Genomic DNA, 23,607 nt, shown 5'->3' on the forward strand with positions numbered 1-23,607 from the left:
CTGAGGAGAGTATCTAGCTCCTCTAGAAAGCAGCCTAGGGGGCCAGGAGCGCGGTAGACAACAATGATCCGCATATCAATTGGCGAGGTAACAGCAACTCCATGGAATTCAAAGGATGAAATGTTGAGATGGGGCAGAGAGAGGGGCGTGTAGCACCAGTTCCGAGTTACCAATAGACCTGTGCCACCACCCCTGCCAGTCTGGCGAGGAGAGTGAGAGAAAACATTATCAGAGGAGAGAGCTGCCGGGGTAGCCGAGTTCTCAGGCGATATCCAGGTCTCCGTCAGAGCCAGAAAGTCAAGAGAGTGGTGTGAAGCAAGGGCAGAAATGAAATCAGCCTTCTTTACAGCAGACTGGCAATTCCAGAGGCCACCCAACACGCTTCGCTGGGACTGGGGTGTTATGGGAGGGTAGACAAGATTACTGAGAGTGCGGCGCCTGGATGTTGGATGAGATATTCTAGGTCTCAAAGATAAGTGTACTGGTATGCATCCAAGGCACATGTCTGTAGTGATGGTGTGAGATTGCGAAGTAGAGGATAGGATAGAGTAGGAGAGAAAGGATTAGAAGCAGTAGTAACAACTAGACCGTTTGCCTTTATCCGCCACAGACACCTGTGTCTGTGGCGGAGTCACCTTCAATTTAAACTCAGTAAGCCCTGCCCCCTAATTAACACCTTCAGGGAGACCGAAACCACACACACACCAACAGTTCAGGGAGACCGACACTACGCTTGATTGCCAGAAACTACACACAACAACAGTTTCAACAGACAGTAAACAGAAAGCAAACACAGTCCTACCTTACTAGCAGAGAAATATTCCACAAACAGAGATTGAAGCACACTGAATATTGAGCTGGAGTCACCTTCAATTTAAACTCAGTAAGCCCTGTCCCCTAATTAACACCTTCAGGGAGACCGAAACCACACACACACCAACAGTTCAGGGAGACCGACACTACGCTTGATTGCCAGAAACTACACACAACAACAGTTTCAACAGACAGTAAACAGAAAGCAAACACAGTCCTACCTTACTAGCAGAGAAATATTCCACAAACAGAGATTGAAGCACACTGAATATTGAGCTGGAGTCACCTTCAATTTAAACTCAGTAAGCCCTGCCCCCTAATTAACACCTTCAGGGAGACCGAAACCACACACACACCAACAGTTCAGGGAGACCGACACTACGCTTGATTGCCAGAAACTACACACAACAACAGTTTCAACAGACAGTAAACAGAAAGCAAACACAGTCCTACCTTACTAGCAGAGAAGTAGTCCACAAACAGAGCTTGAAGCACACACATGCGTGTGTTCCTTCACATGCGTGTACGCATAAAGGACACGCCACACGCCCAAATTGGATCACCCGGGGGGTGGTAGGGGGTTTTAGCCCTATAACTTAAACTAACCTAACCCTAACCTAACCAATTAGGACCCTGTCAAAAAAGCATTAATGCATTTCTGTAAATTAAATAGCTTTCTTGTAAGGCAAATATTCTCAGGCCTTGACCCAGAATCTTCCCCTGGGACATTTGATGGTGCTCTAAGATCATTTATTTGTTGTTCATAAAAGCATTATTTAATATCTGTAAATCTACATTGCACATATCAGAAATTAAACAAAGAAAATCTGGGTAAGGTTGTGCCCATGTCAGAAAATAAGCATTGCAAATCTCGGTAGTCTTATGCTAATTTCAGAAATTAAACATTGCATGTCTGGGTAGCGTTATGCTTATTTCAGAAATTAAACATTGCATATCTGGGTAGGGTTATGCTCATTTCAGAAATTAAATATAATATACTTGTTCATAGAAATATCTTGTTTATGCCCACCAGACCCCTAGCTTTAGACTCCTAGCTCACATGGTTCAGCCGTGACGCCCCCTCATGGTAGTTTGAGGCGTAGTCAGATAAAGTGCAGCCACTCACAATAAAAAACTTGCTCATTTCAAATTAAAGAGGCATAATTATAACAGACATGTATAGATATGATTAAAGAGCAGACTGTCTAGTTGAAAGACACTTTGAACCATCGTCCTAGGTCATTCCTACACAGAGTTATGGCCTGTGGCACATTGCCGAAGTCATCAAGTTCAAAAGGTCACTGAGGGCCTTTGGTAAGGGCTACAGTCATGAAACTTGGCACACTTGAATATTTCTAGTTTATGTGTACCAAACTTCAGATCCCTAGCTTGTACGGCTTGGCCGTGAGACCCCCGAAGGTCAAATCATGCTCATCCACAGTGCTTTTGCGAAGGTCACTTAAAAAGTCATCAAAAGTTAAGCCGCTTGTTTGAAATGAAGATCTGCCAATTAAGGGGATATCTCTACAGGGAATTAAAGGGCAGACTCTAGGTTTAGGAACACTTTGAATGGTCTTCCTACGTCATTCCAAAGTGGAGTTATGGGTTGTGAAATGACAGGTGGGGTGCCTCCATTCACTTAACATTGCCGATGTCACTGACTTTGACGGCCAAAACTCTTCTGTAAGGTGTACATCCATAAAACTTTACAGATGTGTTTGTCAATGTCCTTAGTGTATGGATAAGAAAATCCAGCCGTGTATCTCACACGGCTGAGGGTGCAGGTACCTTTATGTAATTTGCAGCCCTTTGGTAAGGCCTGCGTCCCTGTTTACATACCCTGTAAACTCTAGTATGTAATTTTCCCCTCCATGTGGCTCCACTGTGCCAAATTTCACATTTGTTGCTCAAACGGGCCGGCCGTGAAAGCACCTGACACTAAAGGGTTAATAAAAACTGTTCTGTGAGGTCCAGACCCCCCACAGTGGTGCAGAGCACCCTCCCCTATCAGGGTTCCAAATTTCAGACCCCTAGCTCTAACCTGAGGGGAGCTATAGGCCTTTTTCTAAGGAAGACCCCTCTGAGCTTCGGCAGGCTTTCAGTGTGGGGTTGAGGGACTAGAACCATACCTGCATTTTTTGGCAGACAAAGCAAAATATAATCAAAATATGCTATTCTCATATGAAGGAGGCATAATTTTAATGGGCATGTATCACGGGACTTTGTGCTACCTATGTCCAGTGTCGGCAAAGCTTTGACCCGTCCTCCTATGTCACTCTCCCACTTAGATATCTGCTAATTGGCTCTAATATGGAGATCTGGATATGGAGATGACTTCCTCAGAGGAACTTGTAGTTTCTGGTGAACTTTGACCCATCGTCCTATGTCACTCCTCGGTGGAGTTATTGCCTAATTGATGCTGGCTAAAAATCAATAAATCATGAATGTACTGTGTGAAAATGGATCCACGGTTGTTAAGGCCTGTAAAAAAATCAAGAAACATGTTTGTTCAAAATTAAGGAGGCATAATTTTAAGAGACATGTATGGATGGAATTGGAGGTCAGATCATCTAGTTTCAGGAATACTTTGAACCATCCTCCTATCTTCTACGGTCGTGCAGTTATGCGGTTTGAGGCCTACACTGCCTAATCAGCCTTGCATTTACACTGCCAACCTTAGCAAATTCAAGAGGCCACTGCAGGCCTTCAGTAAGGGCCACAGTCATAAAACTGGGCATACTCCTTCCTGGATTTACCTAGTTCATACCTGCCGAAGGACAGACCTCTAGCCCATACGGTTTGTCCGTGATGCCCTCTCATGTTAGTTTGAGGCCTAGACTAAAATGTCGCCATTGACTAGCTGTCCATGAAAGCATTCTTTAATATTTGTAATTGCTGGCTGTCCATGAAAGCATTCTTTAAAATCTGTAATTGCTGGCTGTCCATGAAAGCATTCTTTAATATCTTGGCAAAGAAAAACTAGATAGATGGACAAATAAGGCTGTAAAGTTTCATAAGTGCAGCCCTCACCAAAGAGCTGCAGTGGCGTTTTGAATTTGCCAAATTTGCCAATGCAAGTGAATGAGGAGATGAGGTACTTCACACCTCAAATGAACACCAGGGGGTGTCATGGATGAGCGGTACAAACCAGGGGTCTGAAATTTGGTGTGCATACACTAGATATATGTCTGATGAGTGCATGCCTTACACAACATCTTTGGTGGACCTTCGAATTTAAGTTTTTAATGTACAGAAATGGGAAAAGGGGCATGGTTACTTGAGGGGGTCTCATGGCTGAGCCGTACAAGCTAGGGGTGTGAAATATGGCAAAGAAATACTAGATAGATGGACATATAAGGCTGTAAAGTTTCATAAGTGCAGCCCTCACCAATGAGCTGCAGTGGCGTTTTGAATTTGTTAAGGTCGCCAATGCAAGTGAATGGGGAGATGACGTTTTTCACACCTCAAACGAACACCAGGGGGCATCATGGCTGAATGATACAAACCAAGGGTCTGAAATTTTTAGTACACAAACACAAGAAAAACAGTCAGAGGAATAACAAAGAATATATACATACAGGTATATCACAACAAAATTCAAGAGTAACAAATAACTAATCCTTCCAGCCTAATATACACAGCCACAGGCCACATCGTTTTTAGGTTTTTCATGAATAAAATATAATCAAAGTCATTTTCCAAATCAACTTTGAGTATGACAGTGGTTTTAAATTTACATTCACCCATATAATATTTCTTAAGATTATACTAATAGTTCTTCCTCACGCGCAAAAAACACTTCATTAAGTACTAAATATTGGTGATATAAACACCATACGTTCTTACACTGAACTACAATTCATTTCCAGTATTATATAAGGCACAGGAAAACTTCATTGGAAAACCACTCCAACATTAACGTTTCTCTTCTGACTGGTCGAGAAGTATTACATTAGTCACGAAGGCATTTCACAGTTACAGGGACCCTACTTTTCCTACCTATCAATAAGCATACTGTGTATTTGCAAATTAGATCATTTTGATTAAACAGCTGAGTAACAACGAAGAATAGTCGTGCAACGATTTCCGATGCAATCACACATTTTGGGAAATTTCTGCGTTGAGATGTTTCGGCGTCCCTACGTCACGTTAGGGATTCTGTGTTGTGACGTCTCGGCGTCATACGCCCCGACGTCGACAGTGCCGTTTTCATTTTCAGCACGGTTCTATGTAATCTGTGAGATTGTGTGCTTTTCGTTCGGTTTATACGGGCTTCGTTTCGTTTTTTTAAAACAGGACTGAACAGTTGCCTTAAAGGCAAAGTGTGAGCACTTTGTGATCCTTTCTCCAACGCCTTAAGTCCGGATGCGGTGATAAGAGCTGCCTGCGGCCTGTCAGAGCGGAGTTGAGCCGCGGCCTTGAGTTATGTCCAGTGGTCGGCAGCAGCAGCTCGGCCCGGCAGCGGGCTCTGGGCCCGGGACTAGCAGCGGCAGCATTGTTAACATCAACAGTGGTAGCGGTGCTGGCGCAAGTAATGGGAGCAGTTCAGCCGCTGGGGGGTCCTCACGAGGGGACGGCTTGCAGGCTGCTTCTCTGGTGGTTCCTTCCAGAAGCGCAGCGGCATCCTTGGGCAGAGCCGGTTCCTCTTCGGGAAACAGCGGTCGAAAGCGGCCTCTCCAGACACCGCTGTGCAACGGCCTGATCAACTCCTACGAGGATAAAAGCAACGACTTCGTGTGGTGAGTGACGTGGGTTTAGTGTTGCGCTGTTATTTGAGACTAATTAAGCAGTATATAGGGATTCATTTGAGCAGAGTGAAGGTATGGTTAGCGTGCGGCGGATATAGCGAAGCTGACGGTAATTAAGTAAACAGTGGCGTTGTGAGATTACAGTGTGCTGTTCGGGATTATCAGCAGGCAGGCCACACTAACGAGAATGCGATTAGAATGATCGACTAACATCACATTATATTGCAAACTCTGCAGTGATGATATCATTTTGTTGCAGTTATTAAAAATATCATCCTCGTTCTATTGGTAATATCAGCAGCAGTTTCATTTATGTATCTATTAGACATCACTATATATGAGTTCCATTGCTGAACTTTCCAAATGGATACGTGAGACTCTCCCCTGTTTGAACAATTGCCATTTTAAATGTTTTTTTCCCAATAAGTATCAATATGCTTGATTTATTAGAATGAGTTCAAATTCTCTGTACTTCCATCTTCTTGTGTTTATATACAAATATATGTTTTGCACGGCTGCCTCACATCACTGGACAACAGGGATGCAGTATTCGTCCCGACTCTGTGTCTGTGGACTTTGCATGTTTTCCCTGTGTGGTCCTGGGGGCTTCCTCTGTGTTTTTCAGTACCCAGCCCCCTGCCCCCCAATCCAAACGTGCTAAGGTGAATTCGAGGTGCCAAATTATCTGTAGGTGTGTGTGTGTGTGTGTAAATGGTGTATATGCCCTTTAGTTCATTGGCAACTTATTTAGGGTTATATCTCGTGCCCATAACTTTGAGGAGAGGCTCTAGGTCTCCTCTCTCCTATTACTGCTTTGGACAAGCAGATGTGGAAAAGAATTGAAATGTGAATATGTACTATTACAGTTTTAATGCCACAAGAAACTAGCAAAAAGGGGATTTCAGCATTTTCATGTTTGGAAATATGCCCTTTAAATAGGCAGGCATTTATGTAGGTTGGTTGGGTATGAGAATAACAACAAAACTGTGAATTGAATTGGACTCAAATGATTAACGTGACACATTTTACATTTTCATGTAGGTTTCTCTGAATTGTGCAAGAAAAAACTTTTGTTATCCATTGGCCTTTTTTCCCTTAGCCCCATCTGTTTTGAAATGATTGAAGAGGCTCATATGACAAAATGCGGACACAGTTTCTGGTAAGTAACCATCCATCTGTTCATTCAGGGACCTAGTACACTTTTATTCCAGTATTTTTTGTTTGTTTTTTCAGTAACAAGTGCATTCGACAGAGTCTTGAAGATAGCAACAGATGTCCGAAGTGTAACTACATCATTGACAATGTGGATCAGTTATATCCAAACTTTTTGGGTAAGATTTTCATAGTTCTTTAATCAATTCTTTGAATGGGAAAGGTTTGAGTAAGCCGGGACAATGTCAAAATTCTGTTGTTATTGTGTGCTAACTTTCCAGAAATTGTTTTTATTTAAGTGTTTTTGTCTGTCTTTTTAGGTTTATAAAGGGGTGCTTTAAATGCCCATTCCAAGAAATGCACTTTTTTGTATTCATGTTCTTGCAAATGCTCAAAAACCATGTGTGTCCTAATTAGTTTTGTCTTTCTCAGTGAATGAACTTATTCTCAAACAGAAGCAGAGGTCTGAAGAAAAACGTCTTAAACTGGATCATCCAGTAAGTGTTATGAATCATTGGTTCTTCTGGTCATTATACTTTGTAACATTGGCTGTCATGGTGAATTCAGGTGCTCATTTTTTCAGGAAAGTGTGTCCCCATTAGTGCCTGTCCAGTGGTGATTGCTGACCCTGAAAGATCATCTACCAAGGGCTGCTCTGTATCACACTGTGATATAATCGTGATTATGTGGCACAATAATCACTAGGGCTTCAGATGACAGGCGTAAATATTTGTCCGGATGCTGGCTTTTAGGTACTGTAAGCATGTATACTTGCACACACAATGTGCTAGGCAGATTAGTAGTATTCCTTAAATATTAATGAGGTATAAGGTTAAGTCGAATTTATACACATTACCATCCTTAAGGTTAATAAACGTGTCGGACTTTAAACTGCAAAAAATACTTTCACATCACTGATACCTTTTTACCTCATCCACCATATCTCCCCTTTTAACCCTCTGGGGTCTAGGGGTAGGGAACACACATTCACTGACTGGGGCATGGTCACACATTTCATTCAATATCATAAACTTAATTCATGGCAAATAAATGATTTCTTATTTATTTGTTTTGGCATTAATCTCATCTTAATCTTAGTGTACTTTGTAAATATGTCAGATTTATGTGACGTTTGTAATTTTACATCGAAGTATAGACATTGCAAAATGCAGTTTGGAACACTTGCAGAAACATCATAAAAGTACATAGTAAGCAATGGTAGCAGTTTGGTGATCAGATATCTGGGATCAAAACAAAGTCTTGGCTACATGAAGATGACTAAATGGTGTAGTTGCAACATTCAGTTGGATAAATAAATAAGAAAAACATCATTATTTCTGACCACCTTTCATTGAATATGTAGAAACTTTCATGCGTATGAATGAGCCATTCGCACCTGGCCACACCTCCCCCTTTTTGTCACACATAATAAAACAACATGCACTGCCCAGATCTGCTGGCCAGATTTATTTATGAATAACAAACATGTTGCGGGTCGTATACATGCAATATAAATGAACGGCTGTGTCCTGTTATGATCACAATCGATCCCCCCAGTAACTAATCAATAACATAACTTGTTCAAATAAAAGATTTGTGCTGTAATGTTTAATATATTTTTGCTGGTGTTTGAAATTGATTTAAAAAATATATTTGTATCGAAAAAAAGTATTGTTCAGGAACCAGTATTGAAATCAAGGTATGGTTCTGGTACTGGTTTTGAAAAAATTTGAACAATGCCCAGCTCAAGTGGGCATAAACAAACGTCTGTATGGTACCAAAAAGCTGGTGTCCGGACAGATGTTTACGCCCGTCATCTAAAGCACAGCTGATTCTTGCACTGCAGCGTATCATAGTGATTATATTACGATGTCATGCAGCCCCCCTCCTATCTATCTAGAGTTCTCTTGAAGTAATATTTCGCACAATCAATGACAGCATTTTATCTACGTTGTTTTGTTTGATTAAATTATCTGTTAAATATTGCAACTTGAAGGTCAGTTCACTTTTTTAATGAAAATAGTGAATAAATCTTTACCCTCATGATCATTTTTATGAACGTCATCTGTGCAGAACTTATGTCCATGCAAACTCTAGTTTGTAATCATTAAAATGGTCTCACCATCCCTTTCTGCAGAATGGCCACAGGTGGCAGGTTTTCCAGGATGTTTTGGGCACAGACCAGGAGAATTTAGATCTTGCAAATGTCAACTTTATGTTGGAGCTTCTTATTCAGAAAAAGAAACAGCTTGAAGCGGTATGTATGTTTAGGATATGCACACCTTTACAGGGCAAGCAAACTAGTTAGCTGATGTTTCATTAAATGTAGACACACAGCTTTAGATTTCGCCTTTTCCCTACAGGAATCACAAGCAGCTCAGCTCCAAATCTTATTGGAGTTTCTTAAAGAAGCAAGACGGAATAAAAGAGAGGTTAGTTTCTTAGGGTTAAAAGAATTTGATGCGCACGTATGTGTAATGTGAGAATTTATTTCTGATATTTTCTGTGTTTGTATTGAGAATTAAAGAAAACCTTTTTCTTTTTCTCACTATGGGCTTTTTAAATCGGCCAAAAAGACCTCAAAGTTATGGGCACTTTTTTTGTTTTGGTTTGTTTGTCTTTTTTCTAGCAACTGGAGCAGTTGCAGAAAGAGCTGAACTTTTTGGAGGAAGACATCAAAAGGGTAGAGGTACGTTTAATTTTAAACCAGTGGTCACCAGCCCTGTTCCTGGAGACCTACCACCCTACAGAGCTTAGGTGCAGTCCTAATTTAGCACACGTCATACAGATTAGTATTGCAGCCAGCTATGTTGAAGCTAAGCTGACTCTAATACTGAGATGCTACTAAAAGGTCTGATTACCTGGTGTTAAATTAGGGGCTGCATCTATGCTCTGTGCAGTGGTAGATCTCCAGGGACAGGGCTGGTGACCACCAGTTTAAGCACATGTTCAGGTCTAAGGACCTCGTTTGGAAGTCTGATTGGAGCGTCTGCTATGATCTTTCCCAGGAAATGAGTGGCTTGTACTCCCCAGTGGGTGATGCTGAGCCGAACTTGGACAGCACTGTTCCTCAGTGTGAAGTTCATTCCCCTGCAAACGGGTGATGTACATCCTTAGTTTGCTGTTCATTGCAAACATCAGCCTTATTTTGTTTGTTTTCTTTCCTTTTCTTCACGGGTTCCTTCTGCTGCTCTGCCCTGAATACCTCAGCATTCTAAAACAGCCTTGGCTATAGGGGTTATTAACTTTAGATACTGTGCACATTTCTTAGAAGACATTGCATAGAAGGGAATCTTCTGCATGTATAGATTTCCCCTACAAGTTGGGTGTTAACCTTTTTATGACGGACCTCGTCCGTTACAGACGATATTTCGTTATCAGCGAGTCCATTATAACAGGATTATACTGTAATGGTTTTTGACCGAGAATGTTTAGGCTAAGGATACTAAGTGCTGGTCCCTGTTAGCATAAGGTGAAACATCATTTTTTATGCGGCATTAGCTAGCTATGTCATGAAATATTGCTAATTAATATTTGTAGCTAATTTGCTTGTAGTTGTATAAAAGATGTTACCCATTGTTTGGGCATATCCTTGTACAAGCCATTGGTGGGACACAATAGTCCCTGGGTTCAATATTTATATTTTATTATGTTAATTATTAACTCCATACTGCTTTCTTCAGAGCTGCTTAAATTGCTGCCCGTTTTCAGAAAATGCTAAAATGAAAAAAAAAAAAAAAAAAGTGGGTCACGTGGTGCAAAGTGTAGCTGCTTAGTGCAGGACTGAAGCGCCCTTGGACAAGACCTGCAGCTCTGCCAGTGTAGAGCTTTGCCCAGCTGCCTTCTCCCCTTCTCATTTGACAGTTGGAGGGATTGTGCTGTAGGTGCAAACAGAGTGGAGTAGTATATGCAGTATAATGCAGTAGTATAGCGCTCATAATTGGTTTATGCACAGTACAGTTTTTGCTGTGTTTGTGGAATCTGTTTATTCCTGAATGCTTTTTTATTTTTTACATTATTATAACCTCTGTTGGGTTCTCCATAGATGATTTCTTAACTGTCAACCATAAGCCTAAATAGAGGTGTTGGCAGCTGTCATGCAGTCCATTTTCAACTGCAGCTTTATGGTCCACTGTACTGACTTCTAAATGTGGTGTTTCAGCAGTTTTATGGATTCAACAGAATACAACCAACCTCCAGGCTTTGGTGGCAGCTGCCAGGTGAGTTTCAGGTGATGTGCAGTCTGTGTACTAGGCTGAACACGGGAGTTTACTCATTTCCTAAAATGCTTACTTTTCTTTTGCATGTCACCCTGCCATGTAACAAGGGAAGCTCTTGTTGTGGCAAAGTTCTGTTTTACCATTTGTTTAAGAGTATTTGCTTACTGGATGTGTTATAATCAATGCAAGCTTCATCTTCTGTCAGGGGACGAGACAGACGTGGTACAATAGCACACTGGCCTCACGGAGAAAAAGGCTGACCGCTCACTTTGATGACCTGGAGCACTGTTACTTCTCCAACAGAATGTCTCGGCTTACAGGTAAAGCCTTCCTGCTTTATTTCTGATACCTTTTGAAATCCTTCTCATTAATTTCCCTGCAGTTCCTCTAGCTGAAGGATTCTTATTCATTCTTGTGGTTCATAAAATAGAACTTTATGGGAGAGATTTTTTACTGCCCAGTGACTTCACATGGGTAAATAACCTGGTAAGTGAATAAACATACTCTGACAGCCCTGTGGTTTATACTCTGACAAACAGTGCAGTTTTAGGTTATTTTATGACCATTTTTGCTTAATTTGAATTAAATACATAATTTAAATAGTAATTCCATTTTCTATATATTACTGACAGGGGGGTGGTGTGGAGGCCCAGTGGATAACACTGCTGCCGCACACCTCTGGGAGCGTGGTTCAAGTGTCTGCTCTGGCTCAATGTGTGTGGAGTTTGCATGTTCTCAGTGCATCATCGTGGCTTTTTCTCCACGCCCCCCCCCCTCCCCGCTCGCCCCCCAGGGGTGTTTCCCAAAAGCTCCCATTAACGACATACATAGTTGGACTCATGCCATTGCATGGTTCTAACTATGCAAGTCGCTAATATAGTCAGCAGCTATGCTTTTGGGAAATGCACCCCAGGGCTGGACTATCCCTGTGTAGATTAATGATAAACAACCATCAGTATACCGGACTTGGCAGTTTTATTAATCTTTATGGTATTTTATAAAATCTTATAAAAAAACATCTTGTTTGTCTCTCAGAGGATAACAGGGCTGTAAACCAGCTGGATGATTTCATGGAATGTCTTTCCAAATTCACACGCTACAACTCTGTACGGCCACTGGCTACACTCTCCTATGCGAGTGATCTCTACAATGGCTCCAGTATTGTGTCCAGGTACTGTTTCCCTCAGCCACCAAGCACTTCGCTGAAAATAATTTATGAAGTGTTAACTACTGCGTGTAGTATTTTTACTACTACAACTTTAGCATAGACTTATTTGGTCATATAGTGTATGACGCAAATAGTTTGTATATCTTTGAGATTATGGAATTTTGCTAAGATAATGACATCTGATGGACTGTCAGGAGAATTTCAAGTACATTTGCATAATTATTTGCCGAGGTAAATATCGGTTTGAATTAGGGCTGGTTGATGCAATGGTATTATTGGCAATTGATAATATCAGACAAGTAACCCGGTGTTGATCACTGACTGACATTATATAGAAGTAAGATTGAACTACATACATTATAATTTGGCTTTCAGTTTAACCTTCTAGCCTATGTTTTCAACACAGTTAAAAAAGAAACCCATATTATCAATATTATTGTTTACCCCAGTATTTATAAAAAAAAAGTATTTTTGTTAGGTATCCCTCAGCCGTAGTTTGGATACTTTCATACTTTTTGAGCTTGTACTTAATAGACAGTGTTTTACAGTTTATACCATGAATCAGGCATTACAGTAGAACAGTAGCTTTTTGTCCTTTTTACAACGTGGTGTTTGTAACAACGTGGAGCACCTTTCTAAAATAGAACCCACTGATTATTTGTTAATTATTAATTGTTGTTAATCAGTGTTACTAAAGGCATCTCATTTTGAGCAGGAGGATGTACAAACATCCTTAATCATATTCTTTGATATGGGCTTGTGTTTCTACTGATGGAGTATTTATGGAGTAGCTTGCTACCATCTCAGTAACAAACTCAATGAACTAAGACAGTTTGCAGTTTAGGTTCTAGCTCTTTTGTTATTGACAGTCTCTTGTGCTTTTTGTGTTGCAGTATTGAGTTTGACCGTGACTGTGATTACTTTGCTATTGCGGGCGTTACCAAGAAAATTAAAGTTTTTGAGTATGGGACTGTGATCCAGGATGCAGTGGACATTCATTACCCTGTCAATGAGATGACTTGCAACTCAAAAATAAGGTAACATTCTTTATGGTGCCTCCCCCTTATGGTTCTCTTGCTGTTTTGCATTTCCTCTGACTCCAATGGACAGTGGTGTCACTGCAGTTCCAGTGATATGCTGTGCAGTGTTGATCAGACAGAGCATCAAGAGATGTCGTGGGATTTTCCTGTGTGCAGTGCATGTAGGTTCACCAATTGACTGTAAATCTCTAGTTTTGATTTGAGGGACCTTTTAAGTACTACACATCTGTATTTATTTCAGGTATCTAAATGTTATGCACAGTGATCATGGTTGTAGGGTTAGTGAACTTGCTTACCAAACAATGTCATTATCTTTTAATGCACATATATAGTTTAATTATAATCAAAAATTTTCCTTAGCTGTATCAGCTGGAGTAGCTATCATAAGAATTTGCTGGCCAGCAGTGACTATGAGGGGACTGTTATTCTCTGGGATGGTTTCACAGGACAGCGGTCAAAGGTCTATCAGGTGAGCATCCTTTGTTTGCACACACTTCGAAAAACTCTGCATGTAACATTTAGCATTTTTTCCCCATGATCCTTTACATATATTGAAAATTACTCCCCAGTTTATTGAACATTTTTTTTGTTTATTGGAACTAAATTTTTAATTGAGTGATATATCTCTTGATCTTGTTGGTCTTTGAAGATACTTAATTTGCACACATCAGAATTAGCTAGCTAGACATCTACATCTATCATGCACCTTAACTTACCTGTTTTTTCATTTTTAAATGTGTGTGTTTGTGTGTGTGTGTGACCTTACAGGAGCATGAGAAACGGTGTTGGAGTGTGGATTTCAACCTCATGGATCCTAAGCTCTTGGCATCTGGCTCTGATGATGCAAAAGGTACTACAAGACTGCAGTGATCTGACCATTTTCAGCCCGATTGGAGAATTAACTAGACGCGGTCTGTAAACAATAGGATGCATGTGCGGGAGGCGAAATGGTGCCTTTAAAAGGCCTAGATTGTTTCTCTAAAATGCTTAATTTTCCGTGCTTCTCAGTGGGCCGCAGAAAGGCTTATACCATCTGTGTAAGGCTCATGGCCCATCATACTGGTGTCCTTGGAGTTTCTTCCCACAGGAAGCTGGAATATATTCTGCTCCAACCTTGCCCTGTAACTTTGAGCTTTTCACAGCAATTGGCAGAACTTCTCTAGAGAAGAATTTTTTTATGTGAGGTGTATAGCCTGGTGGTATGAGGTATATTAGCTCATATACACCTGATTGATTCCTCAGATGCGCAATATATTGTTTGACAGATCTGCCGCCACCAGGCACTTATCTTGTTGGGGTGATAACTCAAAAAGTATTTGGCTGATCTTTTCCAAACTTGTGGGTGAAGATCTGGAATAAGTCAAATTTTGAGAAAAATCTCACTGAAGTTGAAGCAGCCCCACTTAGTGGCAGCAAAGGGATGGGTAACTGCAGAAGATACATGACATTGTGAATGTGATATCTTACGAATTTTATTACCTTGTCATTTTTGTGGATGATTTTTACACCTGATTTATTTATTTATTTTTAGACAAGTCGCAAGTAAACCTCAAATATCCCACTCTGCTAGCTTGGATGGTAGATACTATTGGGTTGTAGACACTTCTAAGTAATCAGAATAGAGATTGGGTCCGGGCTCTGGTTTGGTATTTTATTAGAGCTCCACAATGGGTTCCACACACAATGTGTAATGGAATAACAGTTTCTGTACATGGTCTATTTGTTATTGTAAATAAAATGTCAGTGTAATTATTAATACATGTTCTTTGCACATATTTTATATTTATATACTCTACATATAATTTTATAAACTGACTTTTTAAATTTGTAAAGTTTGTGTGGGTTAATTTATAGTTTCTTTCTTGCTTAATTTTTATTTAATGCACGTGTTGTGGTTTGCTCAGTGAAGCTGTGGTCTACCAACCTGGACAACTCGGTTGCCAGCATTGAGGCCAAAGCAAATGTGTGCTGTGTTAAGTTCAGCCCATCGTCAAGGTATCATCTCGCCTTTGGATGTGCAGGTATACACTAATCAGCACTCCCCTTGTCTGTGTTTGGGCAATGACATTGATAGATATTCTCTCTCTTCTTGGATTAAAAACATTTCTTTAGTTGAAAGTTATTTTCTTTGAGAAATGCTTGTTTCGTGTTTGTATTTGCGCCCACTTATCACAGATATCAGTTAACCCTGTTCTGTATTTTGCTTCCAGTTTTTATTGGGCCATCCTGAATGGTGCTTAACATGATGTGAAACAGGAAAAACAAAATGTATTCAGTTTTGTGTTCTAAAATTCTGCTGTCTTGTGTTTTTGCTTCTTTGTTGTCCAGATCACTGTGTCCACTATTATGATCTTCGCAATACTAAACAGCCCATCATGGTGTTCAAGGGCCACAGAAAAGCTGTCTCCTATGCCAAATTCGTTAATGGCGAGGAGATAGTATCAGCGTATGTATCTGTTTTCTCCTAAGTTATGAACTTTGCTCGTTTGTTGTATGTTGATGGTGCTTCTGCATTCGTGACGTTCGTCTGGTTCCTCCTGAGGTTTGTTTTCTTTCGCACTGTCACCTCTGGCTGCCCACTGGGGGCTTTGAGCAGGATAATAATGAAAAGCACTTTGAGACAATGTAATATTGTGAAAATGCGCTATACAAATAAAATTGAATTGAATTGAAGTTTGTGCTTTTGCATAAAATGGACTATGTGCTGAAGCCAGGTTGAGTGCGGGTATGTTTGAAATGTCTTGGTCCTTCCTTACAGCTCGACTGACAGCCAGCTCAAGCTATGGAATGTAAACAAGCCTCACTGTTTACGCTCCTTCAAAGGTCACATCAATGAGAAGAACTTTGTTGGCCTGGCCTCTAATGGAGACTACGTGGCATGTGGTAAGCAAGAGAGCAGTGTGTAGCTGTACACCAGTTTGTGATACCTTAAGTGATGTCTAAAACCCAGGATGGGAAATGATTATGGTGCTACAGGGTCTTCCCGTTAGTTGCCTGTTGATGAGGTTTTGGGACACATTGTGACAACACTGTAGCCCTAAAAATCTTGAAGGTGTTTAAGTTATCTGAGAACATTTTTGTTATGCTAACCTAATGCCACTTATTTCCTTGGCAGGAAGTGAAAACAACTCCCTGTATCTTTATTACAAGGGGCTCTCCAAGACATTGCTAACATTCAAGTTTGATACTGTAAAGAGTGTGTTAGATAAAGACAAGAAAGAAGATGACACCAATGAGTTTGTCAGTGCAGTGTGCTGGAGAGCACTGCCTGATGGGGTAAGGCCTTAGTGCATTGAGTTATTCACAGAATTTGGATTCCCACAATGTCCTGCCACCGAGGTTCATTTAATCCTCATTAGCAAGTAACAAGTATGTAGAACATCCATATAATTGAAGTTTCTCAGCATTTCTTCAAGTACAAATAATTTGCATATAATTTCAAACCCCTTTAGTCAGTTTTTTGTTAATCTTGAGTACAAATTGATTGTTAACCTCTCATTTGTCTGAAAATGTATTTCCTACTCACCATCTGTGGTATAGGGTTTCTAATAGTGCTGTCAGTATTAACACTTGTGATTAATCTGGAAATCTTAATGTCGTATTTTGTTTTCAATGCCAATTTAACAAAATTTTTGACATCAGCACCGATAACGGTAGCAACTTGCACATTGGAAATATGCAACTGGATGCTGTGGTATCAAATCAAAACCAAGATATTATAAAACATACGATTCCTCTTACCAGTTTCATGCATTTCTTTCTTGCAAGACCACACCATGCATTTCTTTCATCTTCCAAAATTCAAGCAAATAGCCTCCTACCATTTAAACTTGATTAGTCATTATTAATCAAAGCCTATTATTGTGATTAACTGGATTATTTTTTTATCAATTGACACGTCTAGTTTCTAATGGACTCACATTTATATCACATTTTACTTGTTAAATATTTGTATTTGAATACCTATTGGTGCATTTAAAAACTATGGATGATTGTTAGTGTAATTTATATTTTGCTTGAGCAAGTCTGAACTTCTCCATGACACAAACGAATCATTCAGAAGTTATTCTTCACCGTTTCTATGAATGTTACATTGTGTTGTATCCACTGTATGCCAGTGCAGGCTTCTGGAAACAGGCTTTGGGAATTCATCACAAAGAAATGCTTTTTGTTGTATTCAAAAAGCTAATATGACTTAAACAGCTTGTTAAAACACACACAAAGATACAACGATACATCTCTAGCAGCATACTTAAGTGTGACAATGTTGTTTATAAACTCTTCTGAAAATTTTGCCAAAAGAATTGTCTCGGTGGTGATCTTTCTTGTGAATACACTGTTTTCTCAGACTTTTAGTATTCTCAATGTCAGATCAAAGTGCTGTCTCTTTAGATAGTGAATTTACAGTCGGCGAGTGGGAAGTATTATTAATGCTGAATGCAGTGTTTCTGCCGTTTACCCATAAACTACAGTGCATGTTATATTTAGAGTTGAATGGAGGTGAGTGGAAGGCTTGGATTTAAAAACTCTTGTAATTCAGTGTGGAGAGTTTGCATAAAACATGACACCCTTAGGAGTTTCTCCAGGATTATTATTATTCACGTAATATGCTACATAGTGTCACCCATTATGATGGTCTCCTGGACAGTTTGCTGTTGTGCTTCTACACCTTTTTCTCTTAATGTGTCATTTATTGATTTACAGGAGTCCAATGTTCTGATTGCAGCAAACAGTCAAGGAACCATAAAGGTATGTTAATGTTGTTGGTAGTATGTTTTATGTTAAACATAGAACAGACAGTTAACAAGCACTGCTGTCAGCAGATAACTGCTTGTATTTCTGGTTATGGCACAATTCTATGTCAGCCTCCCGCGTTCCATTGAACCACTATTTACCTGTGTATGGGTGTAATGATGGAATTGATATTCAGCTAAGGTGAATGGTGTGTGATTGGCAGTTCTCTAGGATGCAACGAGACACATTTTTGCCTTGTTAGTTTATTTTTTATGGGAACTCATGCTGCCACGAACCCACTGAACAAAAAGAGTAAGATGGGTGGGGGGATGGGTGTTAGTCTGAAATGAGAGGCTGAATCCCTGCTTGGGGTTTAATGTAAGTAATCATCAAACCTGATCTGGAAAATAACCAGGGAAAGTGGTCTGTATGTTTTACAGTGCTTTTGTGATCAGTAATGATTTGACAAATGATAAAACCCTTTTATATTTTGCGCACATGCGCTGTGTGCCTTTTAGAAAAGTCACATCTATTATCAGTTATCCTCTTCAGCTAGAACAAAACAATGTTTGTTTTACTTTCATAAATTCCTGAAGTTCAGTATCCTGCATTGAAGTTTCCATGACTAAGAATGCGTTAAATTTACTTTAGTTACTGTTGAAATGCTCACCATTCACTCAACCTTTTCAATAAGATGGATTGGTTAGCATAACTTGAGAATGCTTACTCTTATTTTCACCTATGACTCCAACCTTTTTTCCTCACTCCATAGGTACTCGAACTTGTATGAGGATTCACTAGAATTCAAGGCCTTTCACAACCGCATTCCGTTCCTTGAACCTTTTTGGTTTGGATTTTGTGGGAGAAAATATTCAACTGTATGAGCAGCATATAACTTGCGTCCTGTGTAAAGGCTCCTTAAGAGGATTCCTTTGGAATTTTATGAACGTGTAATGGAAAACCATATATTATTTATGTGGGGGAAACTCAACTTCCTGCTTTTGAAATCCTCATTTTGAATCATATTTGCAGTTTACTCTTGAATACCATTGTTTTGAGGAACTGAGGATGTTTACTCTTCCTTAGAAAAATCAAGGGAGTTTTTAAAATGTTCATACTTTCTCTTGTTCTTCAATAAAGAAGTTGGTAGGAACAGTTCAATATTCATGTGCATTTTCGAACAAGGCCAAAGCACAACACTAAAGAAAATCGCATTATAGATATCACCAAATCCTAAGATGCTTTTTGAGCCAATTCTGTCTTAAAGGTTTGTTGTTTGACCCCAGGTAAAGTGCTGTCAGGATACATTATCAAAAGCAAACTTTATTTTTGCAAATGGAATTACTGGAAATGTTTGGACATATTGTAATTAAGCTTTTTCTACAGCTATCACACTTTTAAAACATGGCTGCTTTTTGTTTGTGATGTTCCTGCTTAGGTTTATTTATTTTGGTAATTTATATCAGACTTGACTGTTCATGATCTGTCTCTTGCTTTTCAGATTGCCATACAATTGCTGCTCTTTATAGGACAGAACATTTTATGTTTAGCCTGTATTTCTTTGAAAGTCCGTTTTTCAGTAAATGCGATCATTATCATTTTTAGCCTCCAGTTGCTGCAGTATGTTTTGAATACATATTCAGATGTTTGTAGTATGAATTATTTGTGTTTATTTGCGTTCATAAACGTTAACACTGCTTCTTAAATAAATGAACATCTTTCCATCAGGTACAGTTTTTTTTCCTATTTTGACATCCTGTTATTTTTGCTTCTTTAAATGGAATTATTTAACCTCTAAACTGCAGTATTTGAGGGCTTGAGGATGTTTCCTGTGACCTAGTGACTTGAGTGATGTCAGCCCAGATGGGCACTTCAGTTTGGCATTTTGCTGAAAAGTAATGGTGCGATGATATTATGATTAAAAATGAGCAGGTGGTCCTTTCAAGAATTGGCTTTAAAGACACAAGTTGCTAACTTAGGTTTTTGAAGAAATAGTTTTTTCAGTTTTTTTTTCTGCGTTTAACACATTGACTACAAATACTGAATGTTGCTTTACATTTAATGTATCCCAGACATTGGAATGCGCTGGTTTTACACAATAGTCAACATTCGTTCATGTTATGTGAGGGTGGTCAAATGTTTTAACTTGTCATATATACACTCACTGGCTACTTTATTAAGTATTCCTGTTCAACTAGTCATTTAAGCAAATATCTAACCAGCCAATCATATGTCTGCAGCACAATCTATACAATCATTCAGGTTCAGGCAGGGACCTTTAGTTAATGTTCGCTTCGAACACCAGACTGGGGAAGAAAGGTGATTTAGGTGACTTTGAATGTCACATGGTTGTTGGTTTTAGGCAGGCTGGTATGAATATTTTCGCAACAGCTGATCTACTGGGATTTTCATGTTTAACCATCAGTAGGGTTGATAGATAAAAAAAACATTGAGTAGGTGTTTGCAAAAATTACTTATTGAAGACAGATTGGAGCAGAATGGCCAGACTAGTTCAATCTCATAGAAGGGCAACAGTAACTCAAATTACTACTTACAACCAAAGTATGTAGAAGAGCATCTCTCAATGCACAACACGTCAAACCTTGAAGCAGTTGGACTAGCAGAAGCAGCAGCAGACCACATGTGGTACCATTTCTGTCAACTAAGAACAGGAAACTGAGGTCACAGTGAGCAGGGACTCTCCAACGTTGGACAATGGATGATTGGAAAAACACACTGCATGGTCAGATGAGGTTTTTTTTTTTTTTTTTTTGCTGTGGCATTCCAAAGGTAGGGTCAGAATTTGCTTTAAGCAACTTGATTGCAAGGATCCATCCTACCTTGTATCAGCAATTCAGGCTGTTACTGGGGATATTTTCTTGGTACATTTTGGGCCCCTTTAGTGCCAATTGAGCATCTTTTAAATGTCACAGCCTACCTGAGTATTGTTGCTGACCATGTCCATCCCTTAACGCAGTGTACCCAGCTTCTAATGTCTGCTTCCAAGAGGATAACGCTAGAAGAATATCTGATTGGTTTCTTGAGTTCGCTTTACTCAAATGCCCTCCGCAGTCACCAGATCTCAATCCAGTCGAGTAGGAGATTTGCGTCATATAGGTGCACTGTGACGGTGGCCGCCTGGGGCATCCTGTGCCACCTGGGATTGACCTCAGGCTCACTGCAATCCTATGTGCACTGTGACGGTGGCCGCCTGGGGCATCCTGTGCCACCTGGGATTGGCCTCAGGCTCACTGCAATCCCATGTGCACTGTGACGGTGGCCGCCTGGGGCATCCTGTGCCACCTGGGATTGGCCTCAGGCTCACTGCAATCCCATGTGCACTGTGACGGTGACCGCCTGGGGCATCCTGTGCCACCTGGGATTGGCCTCAGGCTCACTGCAATCCCATGTGCACTGTGACGGTGACCGCCTGGGGCATCCTGTGCCACCTGGGATTGGCCTCAGGCTCATTGCAATCCCATGTGCACTGTGAGGGTGGCCGCCTGGGGCATCCTATGCCTCTAATCTTTTAAATTTAATCTGTTAGTATCATACCTTTTTCCCCAAATTCTTTTCTTATTCTTATTTTATTATTATTATTGTTGTTATTGCAAACCCCTAGTTATTTCAACACATCAACTTAAAAGTATTACGTGTGCAATACATAATTAAAAGCTGGTTTACAGTACAAATATTGCATATGAACCACTCTTGGTCAAAATCAATATCCTCTTATATTTGTCCCCAAAAGTCCAGAACTTGTCATTAGCTGACCTTCGGATCTGTGATGAGGATCACAGAATTGGGCACATTGCACTGTAGCAATTACGTCTCCGGTTAAGTAGAGCAAGTAACTCTGGCCTTTTGCCTGAAGGTTGATACAAGTCGATTGCACTCAGTAAAAATCAGGGTGCATTTTACAGATCACAAAGCTGTATAAAACTTCCTCAATTAACTAGGAGTCCCCAAGCAAAGTAAGGACATTTGACAATGTCATTTTACTTGGTCCATTGTTAAAAAGAGTAGCAAATAAACAGAACAAATTCTGCCCAACAAAGAGCAAAACCTGTACTGGTTTGGGTTTGATATGCTTTTGGTAGTTCTGATGCATGAAAGTGGAACAGTGTTCATTAGATATTTTTTCTCTCTTGTTCAGTTATTGGAATGTTACAGGTATATTAAGTTAAATTATTATTTTTATATAGCGCTTTACATAGATGTGTTGTGATACATAAAACATCGTTAGAGTGATACAGAACAGGAAAAAAGAAGGAAAGAAATAAAATAAAGCCAGAAGAAGGTATATCCTCATAGCTATTGCTAATTTTCCTTCCAAATAGGGCTGCATGATTCTGGATAAAATATCAATCACGTTTTTTTCACTTAGAATTGGGATTGTCGATTTTTTCTCATGATTATTGAGCAATATATTTGTTAATTTTATTACTATTGTATTTATTAAGATGTAACAAACAATAAGATCATTACTGAAATGGAACTGCCCATTTTCATTGCAGAACTCGCCAAGATTTTAGCAAACGGCTCAGTTCCAACTGCAGGAAATACTAAAGGTAAACTTAACCCTCATCTCTTCTTAGGTATAACACCTTCAAACAAATGTTTTTACTTACAATTTATTGTGCTAATACAAAAAAAAATGCACACGTATGAGTGTGACCCCTTTTCGGTATGAGCACAACGTTATTGCTCGAAATGGGGTCGCCGTCATTTCTTCCCTATTTTTGTTGCACAAATTAGATTTGGTTGTCCCTCTTCCTGTGTACAGATAGTCCTGCCAGTTGTTGATACAGCTCAGAAAAATGGAGTGCTTCGTTTGACATCAGATCTCCTTACTAATCCAAACATGGCAGAATTGCTGTCACGTAACAATGAGATCAACATTTAAAAATGTTTAATCATGCTGCACTACTGTCAGAGACAAAACCAGATAATTAGCATTAGACACTTATGACATTATTGAATTTTTATTGGTAATTATGATTATCGATGTGTTTTGGCTATGCAGTAATCAAACAGCATGTCCTTCAGCTAGAAAAAACAAGTGCCACAGTCCTCTGAAAAGTGCAGTAGTTTGGTTTCACTTTTTTGGCGACCTTCTGGGGTGTAAAAGGGCCGAATCAGGAAAGTGCTTATTTTGAATGTAGAGTGTAGAGATGTCAGTTTGAATACCACTCAGTATCAACATGTCCAAATGAATTAACATCACCCTATGCCTAAAAATGCCAGTTGTCGGTGACCTGTTTGTTCCTCTGAACAATCGTTTCAGTTCCTCCCTGTTTGTCAGCAAAATTGATTTTTATTTTGCATCTGTGATGGGTTGGCACCCCAATCCTGGGTTGTTCCCTACCTTACACCCATAGCCTCCAGCATAGGCTCCGGACTCCCCGTGACCCTGAATAGGACAAGTGGTTACAGAAAATGAATGGATAGATGGATTTTATTGACCATTACTTAGCTGTACAATGAAAAAACCTTTTACGAGAAGCATGCAACTGAGATCTCCCACTTTATTCCAATAATACTTCTATATATAAATAAAAATAAAAGCTAATGTCGAATTCAACTGTAGGTACTTTGCGAGCATTAGGTGAAACTCGGCTGTTTTCCCAATGAGCTCAGTGGTGTTTTCCAGGTTTGCTATGCCAGTGACCCAAGCACATGCTCAAAGCCCTAAGGGAAGGTGACTTATGTTTGTACTGTGGGTATATAAT

At 39.8% G+C, this 23,607-nt stretch overlaps 1 protein-coding gene across 2 annotated transcripts; it reads left to right on the forward strand.

The window, feature by feature from the left end:
- The first annotated feature begins 4,971 nt into the window (after nt 1-4,971).
- On the forward strand, nt 4,972-19,602 carry cop1 (COP1 E3 ubiquitin ligase). Of its 2 annotated transcripts, none has more exons than XM_048989177.1 (20): nt 4,972-5,552; nt 6,661-6,720; nt 6,795-6,892; nt 7,146-7,210; nt 8,851-8,970; nt 9,077-9,145; nt 9,343-9,402; nt 9,722-9,813; nt 10,876-10,933; nt 11,139-11,253; nt 11,969-12,104; nt 12,995-13,138; nt 13,502-13,610; nt 13,910-13,991; nt 15,046-15,162; nt 15,470-15,587; nt 15,900-16,024; nt 16,257-16,417; nt 17,846-17,890; nt 18,648-19,602. In XM_048989177.1, exons 1-20 carry the CDS (start codon nt 5,239-5,241, stop codon nt 18,663-18,665), a joined length of 2,106 nt encoding a protein of 701 aa, XP_048845134.1. In that variant the 5' UTR covers nt 4,972-5,238; the 3' UTR covers nt 18,666-19,602. The 2 variants fall into 2 exon arrangements, with proteins under 2 accessions (XP_048845134.1, XP_048845135.1); XM_048989178.1 differs by having other exon boundaries at nt 10,879-10,933.
- The last annotated feature ends 4,005 nt before the right edge of the window (nt 19,603-23,607 follow it).

This window comes from Brienomyrus brachyistius, chromosome 21, assembly GCF_023856365.1.
Source record: "Brienomyrus brachyistius isolate T26 chromosome 21, BBRACH_0.4, whole genome shotgun sequence".
NCBI lineage: Eukaryota > Metazoa > Chordata > Actinopteri > Osteoglossiformes > Mormyridae > Brienomyrus > Brienomyrus brachyistius.

Coding starts and splice junctions, on each gene's coding strand:
- cop1 (XM_048989177.1), top strand. CDS start 5,239: ATGTCCAGTGGTCGGCAGCAGCAGCTCGGCCCGGCAGCGGGCTCTGGG. Junction 6,721..6,794: donor AAATGCGGACACAGTTTCTG/GTAAGTAACCAT, acceptor TTGTTTTTTCAG/TAACAAGTGCATTCGACAGA. Junction 12,105..12,994: donor GGCTCCAGTATTGTGTCCAG/GTACTGTTTCCC, acceptor TTTGTGTTGCAG/TATTGAGTTTGACCGTGACT.